The sequence below is a fragment of the Papaver somniferum genome, chromosome 10 (genome assembly GCF_003573695.1).
Source record: "Papaver somniferum cultivar HN1 chromosome 10, ASM357369v1, whole genome shotgun sequence".
In the NCBI taxonomy this organism is placed as follows: Eukaryota; Viridiplantae; Streptophyta; class Magnoliopsida; order Ranunculales; family Papaveraceae; genus Papaver; species Papaver somniferum.
This window is the reverse complement of record NC_039367.1, coordinates 31,895,507-31,910,390: the sequence shown is the minus strand read 5'-3', so window position 1 is coordinate 31,910,390 and position 14,884 is coordinate 31,895,507. Positions and strand designations below refer to the sequence as shown.

At 36.3% G+C, this 14,884-nt stretch overlaps 1 protein-coding gene and 1 long non-coding RNA gene across 2 annotated transcripts; one reads left to right on the top strand and one right to left on the bottom strand.

Moving 5' to 3' along the window:
• Nucleotides 1–864: 864 nt before the first annotated feature.
• Nucleotides 865–6,177, bottom strand: LOC113318152. Its single transcript, XM_026566279.1, has 9 exons — nt 3,661–6,177; nt 3,081–3,173; nt 2,831–2,995; nt 2,626–2,721; nt 2,090–2,164; nt 1,769–1,930; nt 1,557–1,637; nt 1,402–1,458; nt 865–1,270 (listed from the first exon to the last, which is right to left on the bottom strand). The coding sequence occupies exons 1-9, from the start codon at nt 5,791–5,793 to the stop codon at nt 1,247–1,249; spliced, it is 2,886 nt and encodes a 961-aa protein (XP_026422064.1). The 5' UTR covers nt 5,794–6,177; the 3' UTR covers nt 865–1,246.
• A 3,380-nt stretch (nt 6,178–9,557) lies between these two features.
• LOC113317880 lies at nt 9,558–10,834 on the top strand. The gene is made up of 3 exons (XR_003344080.1): nt 9,558–9,638; nt 10,115–10,182; nt 10,700–10,834. It is a non-coding gene; the product is annotated as an uncharacterized LOC113317880 (long non-coding RNA).
• Nucleotides 10,835–14,884: the final 4,050 nt, after the last annotated feature.

Genomic DNA, 14,884 nt, shown 5'->3' with positions numbered 1-14,884 from the left:
TGGGAAGTTACCTCTGTAATAGCATCTTAGCAATATCAGCTTTAATCCTTTAAGGGCCAAGACTGGATTTTATCAAAGTTAAAGATTCATTGAAGTTATGGATCGAGCCAAAAATCAAAGGAGCATACGATCACTTGTGAAGCTCACAACAACATCGAGATACGAAAACATGACTAGCAACTTCAATCAATTGCATCGAAGAACTCTATCACCAACTGAGATCCTATGGACACTGATGTGTTCATCAAAAGTACAACTTTTTTTGTGGAAAGCATTGACCGGAGGCCTTTCGACCTTCGACACCAACACCCGCCCTCGCTGCAACTCCGATTCGAAGACTGCTATTCTACTCCAGTATCATGATATTTTAGATTCATGGCTTACCAATCTAATTGTTGTAATTGATGAATCTTGAGGTATTATTTACCCTATTGTAATAGTTCCTTAATAGTTTAATAAATTTCACGCTTCAAAAAAATAATCTAGGATAGGTAACCTAAGGGTTAGAATTAAATTAGAAATACCATAATCTACCCGCTCCTAGATGGATTGCGTCAGGTGCGGGAAATTTCGGGAGGGTATGAGTTGGGTTGGTGGGTTGAGTCGGTTTTGTGCGGCCCTAATTCGAACATAGGTCTTGAAACGTGAACTGAACGAGGGTCCATTTTTTGCTGTATGGCAAAAGAGAACGTGCAACCGATTAAAGTGCTCATGGATCTGGTTTTGTTAGGTGTGGGTAGACTACCAAGTTCCACTGAATCTGTGTGCATCTTTTAATTAAACCGTGATAATAGTGCACGTAATTAAATTACTTGCTCAATCATCTTACATAATGTCAGTAATTAGACTACTTTATATCAAAACTTAGGAAAACAGGCGCTCTATCCACTGAGCTAGAAGCACCCTCTTGCCAAATATGTAGAGCATTTACAGATAAAAATTGTTTCCCAGATGTTTGAGCAAAACCTTCATAACACAGGAAAGCAAAATGACTCTTCCCACTATGTACAGAGACAGTAAACTTGCACAGTGTTTCCAGAGAATTTGTTTTTTAGCAAAATAAAGCCGGAAGAATACAATTAAGAGAACACAAAATATCATCCACAACAAATAAATATGTTCATCGTCTGAATAACTCACTATTACATCGACCTAATTATCATTCATCCATTTGGCTGTTTTGGCAACCCAGGCATTCATTTTGTCTCCTTCTCATGTTTTCCCATGGTATAATCTGAATCATAATTTAATGCGAGTCCTCCATATTAGCCTGTAGAATCAAAAGACTAATTTAATCAAATACAGAACAGCTTAAACCTATAAAAACCACCATGCACTAAAAATATATATTAAAAAAAATTGCACTAACAACAGAGCGTGAGTATGAGCAACGTTGCCAACCTTCTCACTCCCCTGAACCTTTCCAACCTTCACTTGCACTGGGTCACTAAGGTACTTCTGTAACGCATAAGCTCATTAGCACAAACGATTGACTTCTGAAGAAAATCATTGTATAGATGGTTATATGATCACAAGGGTAATATCCGAAACTTTACCTGCGCAAGGGCTTCAATTTCTACTGGCATTGTTGCACTAAACAGCAACGTTTGGCGCTTTATGGGAACATTCCGCATCACCTGAAAGCCAATAAAATAACCAATAAATAGTATGTCCGCTTACACACGCACATTTCAACACTGAAATTGCTAGACATGTGACAACCAGAAACCCAGCAACAATAAAAGAAGGGATTTCGAGTATGAAGCACCTCTCTTATCTGCGGCTCAAACCCCATGTCCAACAGTATGTCAGCCTCATCCATAAAAACAAATGAGATCCTAGAGAGGCAGGTGTTCCCTTGTTGCAAATGGTCAATAAATCTTTCAGGTGTGGCAACCACAATATTTACTCCCGCTCGCAACTCAGACTTCTGTCATGGTATACACCATTAAGGAAAATGGAGAAAATATAAGTAGCACTGATATGCTACGGCCACATTAAGTTTGAGATTTCCTTATACTTCAGTTAAATCAAAAAATTCAAATGATGACAATCATGTAACACAAACTCCTAAACTACAAAAAATTACCTGCTCTGCCATATTTGTTCCACCCACAACAGTAGCAGTTCTGAAGGACTCCAGAGATCTACTGAAGGCCTTAACCTGAGAAAATATTGAACAACCATAGAGCAAGAACGAATCAGACAAGTAACTAAAGAAGGTAAGATGACCTCAAAATAGTTAAATTGAACAAAATTTGGTGGACAAGAAATTACCGTTTACCTAGTGAGACAAGAAAGTGCCATACACAAAAATAATGGCTTTTTAGTGCCATAAACATAAAAACAGAACTGTATGGCTTTTTTCAAAGTGCAAAAGTGAAATTTCAGAGAAGTTGTGTTCCGGCCCAAGAATAATGTCCTTAATTTGGTTATTATAGGTTGAAAAATTAAAATAGTAACAATATCAAGCGGAGGTCACAATTCGAAGAGTAAAAGACAACTCACAGACTTTAGCAACACTGCATACGATATACAAATAATCTGATTGTGTAATACACAGAAGACAAAAGGACCAGTTGGGAAAGCATTTCTAATCTTGTGGTAGATAATCAGTAACCTCACCTCTTTCTCTATCTGTTGGGCATGTTCTCTCGTAGGTGCCAACACTAACGCAAGAGGACCATCACCTCGCCGAACAGAAGGCTGAGCTAGGCAATGCTGCAGAGTGGAAACAATATATGTGTAAATAATGCCAATATAATAAACAATATAATAATGCCAAAAATGACAAAAGTTCAATCTAAGGTGGGAAGCTAAAAATGAAAACCTGAATCATTGGAATAGCGTAAGCAGCAGTTTTACCACTCCCAGTCTCTGCACAACACAAAAGATCCCTTCCATTAAGAGCAACTGGCATAGCTTGGGCCTGGATAGATGTCGGTGTAGAGTACTTGTGAAACGATATATCTTTCATGATACTTTCATGCAGACACTGAAAACAAATTACACATAGTTATAGCAACGTGAATCCTGGTTAAAGATTCGTTCATAGCTTCTTGAAAAGAAAACAATGTTACCATATCCGTAAAAGATTCAATTGGAGCAGGTGCAGGAGCAGAATCCAGTGCAGCAGTAACATTAATATTTAGCCGCAAACGAGCCTTTTCAGTCTGTAGAAGAATATAGCATATCAATTTCTAGTAAAATAGATTAGAAATTACATAAGTGAACTATATTGCAGAATTTTCCCTAGCTAGAAATTCGTTTTGATTGCAGTAGGTCATTATCGGGGAATATTAAGAAAGGGAATTGCAACATTGTTATCAATATTCACTGTAACTAGATTCATTGTACAACGTCATCGACCAAACATATTATTAGTAATTAAGGACCACATACATGGTCCCATTACTGCCTGCGGAAAAGGACAACTGGTTCTTCATCGCTTCAGTTTATTCACACTTCTAGAACTCCTTTACCTCTTAAAAAGTCACCACTACATACTACAACGAACTTAGCAGTGATCTGTACAAACTTGAGGCAGTTTATATATTTGCACCATGCAAACATTCACCAGATATCACGCACATTTAGGGAATTAATATTAATGAATGTCTAGAGAAGAACAAAAAGATACATGATAAGAAAATTACTCACTTCTTGGCGGTGTCTGGATTGGTGGTCTCGAACAGGCCAGAGGCTTTCTGCAAAAGATCTAAATAAAGAAACCAAAGCTAATCCCGAATATAAGGAAACCGAACTTAACTCCGAAACCACACCATCTTTGGCCTTTTTTGTTGACGTCTTCTTTTTCCAATCATAAGAATATAGACAGACTTCACTTATATCTAATCTGTCCATAGTTGGGTAGGATTCTATAATAATCCGGTCTTCTCCTGCAACACCATGGAAGTAAGGGAATCTACCATGCCTGCCGCCCCACTGAAAAGGTAAGTTCATCGTAATTTCAGTCCACTTGCTGTAGCTACCAGTAGAAGTATCAACACCGCAAATCCATAGCTTCACAACCTTATCAGTCCACCGTTGTAGTAAAGATATATGTCCACCCACTTCTATTAAACTATGATAAGGACCACAATCGCCTCCGGGTGGATTCTTACATTTGTCTCTGATATGCTGAGGAACCGTAATCACTTTGAATTTCTCCTGCCCAACGTCAAATGCATTTAAATTTTCAGGGATTCCCACGAAACCACTACCCCAGTAAATGAAACCATTTGAGCAAATTGAAACTTCTACAGGATAGTGCGAAAATGGAACCTTCTCATCAATGTTTCTCCAAGTGTTCTCCCCTACGGTCAAGACCTCACAAATGCCTGTCCACTGAAATTTGTCATCTCCACTATCGATGCCAGAAAAACCTGTCGCTTGTCCATGTAGACACCAAGTGCATACAACTTTGTGTTGTTTGGTGGCAGGATCAAATCCAAAGAAGTAAGTTGGTAAACATACACCACGAGCATATTCTTCAACGAAATTGTACTTTTTGTTTTGACAAAGCGAAGAAACGATCCATGGTGTTCGTTCTCTAGTGCTTGGATTTAATATGCAAACGGCAGCTGAACGACGGTTAACAAAGCAAATCAAACCATTAACAGGTGGTAGAATCTTAGTATAATGAAATGGCTTTTGCTCTGATTTTCGAACAGTAGTTCTAATGGCCGGCGATGTTCCACTTTCAAATAAATTGCCTAGCAACAAAGACTGTTGATACTTACACTCCCGGGGACCCGCATACCCCCTTGTACTCCTGGACACAGGGTATCTTCCAGAGAGATTAACGGAATAACGCGGAACAACAAGAAAGAGATCTGGACAATGTTGCTTTGACTGAGAGAAGTGTAAATCAATCAAGCCTTGATCTTGGCAAATTGAGAACTGCCAATGTTTGCTTACACACTTGAATCGCATGAGTGATTTGACAGGGAGCCTACTCAATATCCCACGCATTATTCTATAGTGATCGAAAATACTGCTGCTGCTCAGAACCTTGTTGCCACTACTGCACTTGGCCATTGGCTTCCAATTGTTATCCATCTTCATCTTCTTATTATTCTCACTATGTCTAATAATTTCATATTCCTCACTATTGCTGAGGCTACTACTACCAATATTCTCCTCACTACACTTGGCCATCGGCTTCCAATTGTTATCCATCTTCATCTTCTTATTATTCTCACACTGTCTGATAATTTCAGTTTCCTCACTATTGCTGAGGCTACTACTACCAATATTCTCCACACTGCACTTGGCCATTGGCTTCCAATTGTTACCCATCTTCATCTCCATCTTCTTATTATTCTCACTATGTCTAACAATTTCGTTTTCCTCGCTAATGCTGAGGCTACTACTACTACCAATATTCTCCGCACTGCACTTGGCCATCGGCTTCCAATTGTTATTCATCTCCATCTTCTTAATAATATCATTTTCCTCTCTATTGCTGAGGCTACTACTACCAATATTCTCCACACTACACTTGGCCATTGGCTTCCAATTGTTCTCCATCTTCATCTTCTTATTATCCTCACTCTGTCTGATAATTTTATGTTCCTCACTATTGCTGCTGCAACTACCATCAATAATAACTTCTGAATTGCCATTACCACTACTACTACTACACTTGTTATTCACCTGTTTACTCTCTCTGGTATCGCTTCCACGCCTCTTTCTTTTTTTCTCATTAAAAGCTTTATTACTTAGACTCAATTTTAAAGGATTCACATTAGTTCTCAATCTCCTGCCGTACCTCTTAGCTTTGTCACCCATTATCACCTCTCCAAGTCGGTGTCAAAATCAATGAGTAACACCTAACAGATAAATAAATTAGAATATACTAACTGAAACTCAAAGGCGATACTTACCAAAGGAGACGCCTAGGGTTTATACGGAAAAGCTGATGATGAATGAGGAAATTGCAGAAGAAGACCAAAGTTCCCTAATATAAATAGCAGCATGTACATATCCTTCTTCTAGAACGATATCACTGTAAGGCGGATGATGATGCGATAAACGCGGATTGATTAAACATTAGAGAGAATTTTAGAAACGAACAGATGGTTATCCGAGGCTCAGTGGGATGGAAAACGAATGTGTAAGATGCTTTTTTTTTCTAGGTTCATCACGATTAATGGTTCCTGATCCATGCAGCGGGGTTATAATTGTAAAACCAATTCTTTTGGACTCCAACTTTAGACGGAAAGTACGAGTTATGGACCAAAGAAAACTGTAAGTGAAAAATACTAGAACCCCCTACTATATGGGTTCAATATATAGAAGCCCCACAAAATGGATCCTTCACTATCAACTCCATACTTTAGGAAAATGATACTGCTAGGCCCAAAATATCAATTTTTCTTCAGATCTGGCCCATAATTAATTATTCCGAATTTTAATAATGGCAAGACTACCCTTTACTATATATACAAGAGGAATATCGACACATATTTTCATTTATCAATTTATTTTCTCTCTCTTCTCCGTTCTTTTTCTCTCTCGGCTCTGGCAAAAACCCTAGAAAACTTCTTCATCGTCTCCAAATTTCACCGATCTTCATTTTTTTTTCATTCATTTCATCTCCCTGATCTCATATTTCGAAATTATCATGGACTTCTCATCATTTTAAGCTCAGATTCGTTCATTTCGTAAGCCAAAACCCATAAAAATTCGGTGAAAATGTCTGTGAAATGAACTCATAATGCGTTTTCAGCTATTCTTTGAGGCTATGTAAACTTAAAACCTGTAGTTCAAGTATTTAGATAAAAATCTGCTGGTAATATCGCAAGATCGACTTTGATTACTGGTTTCTGACTCAGATTCGACTCATTATGTTGTGTCAGAAACTCGGTTGAATGAGAAACTGTTCAATGGCGATATTCGTAAGGGATCTGTGGTTCAATCGATTGATTAGATGTGTCATACTAGTCAGAATCGGAAGTAAGTTTCACTGAGTTTCGATCTAATTTTAGGTTTAATTTCAATTTTTGATATTACGAATTTTTCAATTTGAAATGAATCTCAGTTCAGATTATTAGTTTCATTCATATCTCTGAATACTATATTGAATGCCTGCCTTTGCTTATTGTTTTCAAGCAATAAAATAACGAAGAGCTGAAGTTGTTACTACTGATTATTTTCGTGGGATATATATGAAGGGGATTGTTGCAATGATAGTGTATTTGAACGATTTTATGATTGTGTTTTGTGTTGGATGTGGAAATGTTGCAGGAAGATTATCCCTTCTTCATCATTTCAAGTTCATATGATTCTTGGTAAGTCTCTGTGCAAGTGTTTTTGCTGCAGTTTTTTTGCCTTAAGTTCTGGCAGCCGTTAGGTGAAGAATTTGTGGAATTTCAAGACATAAAATAGCTGGAAATGGGCGGTTCTACGATAACTTGATTTTGTTCTTCTAATCAAAGCCACCAGTAAGCAAAGGAAGTGGTATGTGTGGGTCTTTATGATGGATTTAAGAGATAATTGAGGTTGTGAAGATCTCAGGCAGAGAAAAGAAGAAAGTGTGAGTATGGTGGATGTTACATGGATATGAACTGGGGTTGTATTTATGGCTTGAGCATGGTTGAGTATTTGGCAGTTGAATCTAGTTGTGAAGGTCGGTGAACCAGGTGGGTATTTGTCATGGATTCTGGAGGTTCTGGGATGAATGTTATCTGAGTAAGGAAGAAGTCAAGTGGTGTTATTAACAGATAAAGCTGTGGAGACGCCAACAGTTTGCATTGGTCTTGTGCTATTATATCCCTACATTAATGGCTAAGTAGGAGGGTTCATTACGCAATGGCTAATGAATGTTATTGATGACCACAATAAGAGAAGATATGGATTAGATTGGTCAATTTTGGAAGGAGTTTACTACCATAGGAAATTCATGTCTTTGGAAAGTTGTGTATGAATCTCTCCCTAATTTGTGAACTTCTTTAAAAATTATCTTATTATTGTTTGGTAACTACCTGTCCTTGTCTTAATTTAATTGGTGGACCTTTTATCAGCTTAATGGTACACACTCCTTGGATGGGATTGGGATGAATCATGCTGGAATACGTCTTTTGGAGAAGTAGCAAAACCTGCACCTTGAGGTAAGATGGATTCTCAGTTTTTAGTTCATTCGATAAATACAATCTCTTTGTACTGGAACTCCCTGTTTAGCATGAAGTCTATAAACATGATTGACTAAACAATTACATGCTAACAACAACTTGTATTATATAAACTATGCATTAATGAATGGTTCATATCTGAGATGTATTATATAAACTATGCATTAATGATGATTTCTGCTAACTAGTAGTTACCAGGATGTGTAACTGCTAGTTACACATCCTGGGATATAAAGTTTATGTTATATATATATTGCAGGTTCTTATGAAAAGAATAGTTATATGGATGTGTAACTAGTAGTTACACATCCTGGGATATAAAGTTTATGTTATATTGCAGGTTTTTATGAAAAGAGTAGTTATATGGTTGGAAAGGTTTCTCTCATTTTCTCTTCTATCAAGTTTATGAGTGTCGGTATTTCCTAGCGTTTCCACCTGAGTACTCGTTTATGAATGTTTTCCTTACACATATTTTCTTTACTAGGTTTGTGGTATGGAAGATGCTTTGGACATTTTATATCACTATGGTCTTGGGTTCAATATCTCAAGTATGTGTAGCTATTAGTTACACATGCTAATTAGATGTGTAACTTATAGGTACACATGCTAACTGATTGAGTGATTTTCGTTTCATTTGTCAGGGTATTGAATTGGCATGATCTTGAGGCGTTATCTAGTCATTATACATTGTTATTTAACAGGGGGGAAAGAAAAATTATTGGATTATTGTGTAACTTCTAGGTACATTAGCTAAATGGATGTGTATGTACTAGTTAGACATGCTAATTAGATGTGTATCTAGTAGTTACACATGCTAAATTATGTGTAACTAGTAATTCTGTCACAAACATTCAATCATTCTGTACCCTGCATTAGTCATTTCCATAGATCATCTTCTTAATGTGTTATTTATGTCTATGCTGACATAAACCCTGACTCTCACTTTATCAACTACTGGAATAACATATTGAAATTTGCATCTAAATATAGAACTTGATTAGAATTATTTATGTCTATGTTGACATAAACCCTGACTCTCACTTTATCAACTACTGGAATAACATTTTGAGTAGACCTTGCAGTTAACATTTTGAGTTAACGTTTTGAGATATGTGAATTTTGAATTATGCATGGTTTGGGTTTCGAGTATCCCTAGTTTATTTAGCATTAGTGAAGTAAGATACTACTCTTTTTAATAGACTGAATCATGCCATATGTTGTTGTTGTTGGTGATCATCAGTATATGTCCGAGGATATACTAATTGAATGTGTAACTACTAGTTACACAATCAAATTGGATGTGTAACTTCCGATTACACATGCCATATGTATGTGTAACTTCCGGTTACACAAGTCGTATTACACATCTACTTAAGTTCTTATTGCAACTGATCTCTTAATTGTAATTTATTTTTGAAGTGCAGGATGAGGGCTTACTGTCTTGGACGAAACTGAAGATGCACTTTTATGTTTTGGGTTATATGGAAAACCAATACATTTCAGGTCAGTGTCAGTGCTAAAATGGGGAATTCAGAGCTCAATTTGTATACTTTTTTTTTATGAACTTCGATATTATCCATGGGTTTTGTAAGTGTTCTTGATAACTTGACTTTCATCTTTCAGTATCTAGTTTCAGGTTTGTATCCTTACTGACCTTTTTTGGATGTGTAATACCTTTTATTTTTTGACAGAGTCCTACAAGATATTTTTTCTATTAGGAGTGACGTTATAAAAAAGCATAAATAGGAATTGATGTGTTATACTAGAACTTTGTACTACAAAACTATGTTATAAAAGTTGAGAACATTTAGAAAAGTTAGGTGTTGGCTTGTTTTTCAGATTATGGCTGTAGTGGTCTTTTGGAATCAACAATCAGGGGATTCCATTATAACCAAATGTTGTTTGAGTAATGACTTGTAATTGATGAAATATCATTTCTTTCGAATTATTTGGTGTCTTTTTGTGCTCGCAATGCTAAGGTAGTTTCCTTGAAAAGTCTTAGTGTAAGATCTGGAATACATGCGTCACGCAGTTGAAGTTGTGCCAGGTTCGGTTCTTTTCTTACATTTTCCTATCCTATTTTTCCCTATATCTTAAAATATTTTTATTATTTACATTACTCAACTATAATTAGGCTAGGTGATTTTGGATGTTACCAAGATGATTCAGTAAATTACTATGTAATAATTTTCCTTGTTGCACTGTAAGTTGAATATTTAGTGTTTTTGCTTTATATGTACAAAGAGATTTCAAGTTTACATGCCACTATATATGTGTAACTATTGGTTACACATGCCACTATGCATGTGTAACTCCTAGTTATACATATAACAGGCATGTGTAACTTTCAGTTACACTACCCAAATCCATGTGTAAGTCCTAGTTACACATGCTAAAAATGAATAACAAAATTGTTTTTTTGTATCTCTGAATCTAAGTACTTTAACCTTATATGTATGTTTAACTCCTAATTATACTAGTCACATGCATTCGAAAGTGATTATGCATTGTTTTGTATGTCTTTCTTTTAATCTCATAAAATATGTTTGTTTGTTATTCTTCAGGTTGCAGATAACTTCATAAAAGCTGGTGGCTTATTTGTGGTGGTGGAGGTGCAGGTTTTGGAGGAGGATGAGGAGGCAGTGGTGGTGGCTAGCAGCGGTTGTTGGGCCTAGACAGATGCATGTAACTCTCAATTACACAAGATAGATGCATATGTAACTCTCAATTACACTAGACAGATGCGTGTGTAACTTCTAGTTACACATGCTAAGAAATTATTATAAATGAATATTAAAATAATACATGTACTTTTTGTATGCATTCTTTTTGATGTCTATTTTTTGATATGTAACTTTACATTACACATGTCATAATGATGTGTAACTTCTGGATACACATGGCATATGCATGTGTAACTTCTGTTTACACATTCACGCGATATTTTAATAATTTTGGGCCTAGATTTAATAACTTTGGGCTTAAATTTAAATTTTATTTAATTTGGGGCTTGACAATATATATAAGGGTATGAGTGTCTTTTAATAATTCGGGGCCTAGATTTAAACTTATTTTAATTAAGGGCCTCATATTATGGGTTATCCATGGGTTGGGCCTGAGCCTAATTTCCCCAAACTGTAAAAGAAAAAGCGCGAATTGGACTCGGATTCCACCAGGTCAGGAGCCCAGTTAGAATTTCGGCGAGTATTATACGTATTCGTAAAAGTTGAAATTCGCTTAAAAAATCCTGTTAACAATCTGTGATTCGGCAATAATGCGGAAATGCATGCGCACATGTACAATTCATTTTACATATTTGAGTCCGACATTGAAAATTTGGCGTAAATTAAATGATAAAAGTAGGCCTTCTATGTACAATTTGTGGTCTAACTAGTAATACTAAGAAACATATGCTAATTAAGTACCAAAGAGACAATTAGCTCAATGGTTTGTAGTGTGGTCAAGGACAGTAACCCTTGTGCATTTACTCCTGACTCACCATAGTCATCTGGATCTGAGTGAAATCACCTGACTTGAGTCAGATATGGCTCCACTGACTCAAAAATATGTGAATCAGGGGTTTGGTCCCATGAGTCAGGGGTATTTTGTTACCTAGAACAATCCCAATGAAGTCTTCAAGTCGTTAACCTACAGGGTCTCGTTAGAAACCGAAGGTTAAAGGAGAATCGACTTTAGCAAATACAACTGGTATCACACAGAAGGTGTGGGAATTAAGTTTCCCAGTTATTAGAATTCTCCTTTATATAGTCTCTCAAATCGGTTTGCAATCTAAGTTACCTTGGTAACAAAGCATTCAATATTCACCGTTAGATGAAACCTTATTAGATTCAAGCTAATATCTTCAGCCGTTAGATCGAACTTAGCTTGTTACACACGAATGAAATGCACGTTTATTTAGGTTTGTGTAACGTACCCAAACATGTACACTTAGTTGGTTCAATAGTAGTTAATAAAATGGTAAGCCATATGAGCACTTTCATATTAACCTTATTCATCTTAACCATAACTAGTTCAAATGACTCAAGAGAACTAGATAGAGAGTTGTTCAATTGCTTAGATCTCATAAAAGTATACAAGACACAATTGAAGCAAAAACGATTTGATTCATGAATTTTATATCCACGGTTTGCAAGTATGCATTCCTTAGTTTATATAAGTTTAAGTTCACGGATAACCGTTTTTAGAAACTAACCCACTTAAGTACGCATACTGGTAGGCGGACTTAAGTACCCGGAATAAGTTTGTTTTTAGTTCAAAAACTCCAGCAGAAATTCACGGGATGTGAACCTTCGACAGTGTGCGTGCTGGTATGTGGACTTTAGTTCCGGTTTTCCTGAGCAGCAAAGTACACATACTTTGTTTCAAGGAATAAGGACTTACACATGTATGAGTTATCACACAATGTTTATATCCTTTCAAGGTTATATTCTAAACTCTCATTTCAATCATTGAAACATTTTTAGAGCACGTTATATAGTTGTTATTCAATTTTTCCTCAAAGCGATTTTCAAGTAATTGAAACTAATATGACTTTCGTCACTAGTAAAGATTAACTTGGCCAAAGCGAAAGCTTGCCAACACATATTTCGAGAAATAGATAAGCGAGATAAACTCGGCTCGAAATAGCAAATGTGTATAATCATAGTCTATACAACAATACGACTTTTGTCTCAAGATAGGAGATAGATAAGTTCAAGTCTCAACATACCTTTTAGTCGATGAAGTTCCACCAGTTCCTTGAGTAGTTCTTCGTCATTGTATGATGATCGCCATGGAGTCTAGAGCTCAACTACACTTTTTATCCTAGTATGAGACTTAGCTATGAGTAGATGATCGAATTTTAGATAGTGGCAAATAGACTTGTCGTTCACTCGGACTTTGTTGGATCAATTTTAAGTTTTAATAAAAGAAAATACTAAAATGAGAATATATACAAAATATGGTCACAAGATGAAGAGATGACTGGGCCTCGGGATTCCACTGCTTTTCATGTTCATGGGGTTCATAAATTAATCTTAGACATTTATAGCTCAAAACAAAAAAAAACAATAACTTTATTCTTTGCCAAAATAGATTTCACAAAACATTAGTTGTAAGTTGTGAGCATGACGCATCAAAAGTAATTGAAACTAAGCATGCAACATCAAACAAAATGACAAATAATTAATAGAAATCATAATTCATTAAAAATTAGTGCAAATAGTAATTCAGGAATTAATTTAATTTACCACATGATGAAATTCAGCTTCATCCGTCATCCCAGAGATGTGTTCTAGCTTCTCATGATGAGAACATGATAGACACATTTTTGTGTCTAATTTGATCTCAATACTATATATTCTTGGCACTCGATTTTGTACTAATTTTGTTATTACTTGTAGCTATTTTTTGGAAATAAATATTTTTTGGAAAATTCGGCTCGAAAAGTTGATTTTGGCACCCGGAAGACAATTGTTATTCAGACTCTCGCTTTTGGATAAGGGGTAACCTAATTACTAAGGGGCACCCCAGGTCACCCCAAGGCAGCTGCTATTCGCACCCCAGTTCAGGATAGGGGACACCCTTTCTTCTTCGTTTGAAAACTGAAAATTGGCGGGAAACGAAGAACAGTTCTGCATGATGTTTGATCGAGAAAATGAAGAAGTTGGAATTCGATTCAATCGCTGAAAATTGGCATAAAGACGTGATATGACATAGGGAAGACATTTTGGGCATCGAATTTGATCGACATTGGCTGGAAAGCTCGTTTTAATTCACGAGCTCAAAACAGAGCAACGTGAACTGAACACGAGCTCAATCGTGTTTCTGCTATGCATGGAGTGATGTGGAGGCGCGGGAAAGCTTCTGAGGCGTGGAGAAGCTGATTAGGAGCGTACAGGGAGTGAGTTAACGTGTGGTGAATCTAAATTTGGTAATTATTCCTATTTCTGGGCAGCGAGCAATTAGAGGATTAATGGGAAATTATACGCATTGATGTTAGTATTTTTGGGCTCCAAAACACTATAAATACTAGCCTAATTCGTCGAAAAGAGGTTGGAAGTCATTGGGAGAGAGTTAGAGCCGAGAGAATCAAAAGAAGAGGTCGACAGGCGAAGAAGTTCTGCTGCTGCCCAGCCAAGAACACGAAGAACATTGTACAGTCCAGGAGAGTCGCTGACTAGTGTCGCATATTTGCGACAACTCTCAGTTCCTTTCCCGCGACTTCGGTGTTGTGCTTACAGCACTTCTAAAGTGCCGTTGTTACCTGACGGTTTCTGTGGGTCGCAAAGAACGGTCTTAAAACGATTTTCTTCTTATTTCATCATTTGTAATCAACTTTTGAGCATTAATAAAATCTTTTGAGGTGTATTACACCATGATGAGCTAAACCCAATCCCAGGGGTGACGGAGGAAGCCATTCACACAATATTTATGTGGTAATTGTTATTTATTTAATTTCTGCAATATTTTTATATGATTAATTGCATTGAAAAAAAAATGATTTAAATGGTTTTTATTAATCAATTGTATTTTCTCTTGATAATGCATGCTTAGTTTTATACTCTTGATGCATTATGCTTGCGACTAACATTTGATATTTTGGAAATCTGCTTTTGGCAATTATTAAGAATCAAATCAATTGTTTAATTTGCATAATTAAAAATTAAATAACATTACATAAATATTGTTGAATGGTGGAATCTTCACCTCTATTTTTCTCCATAAAAATTCACATCACTTTGTTTAAT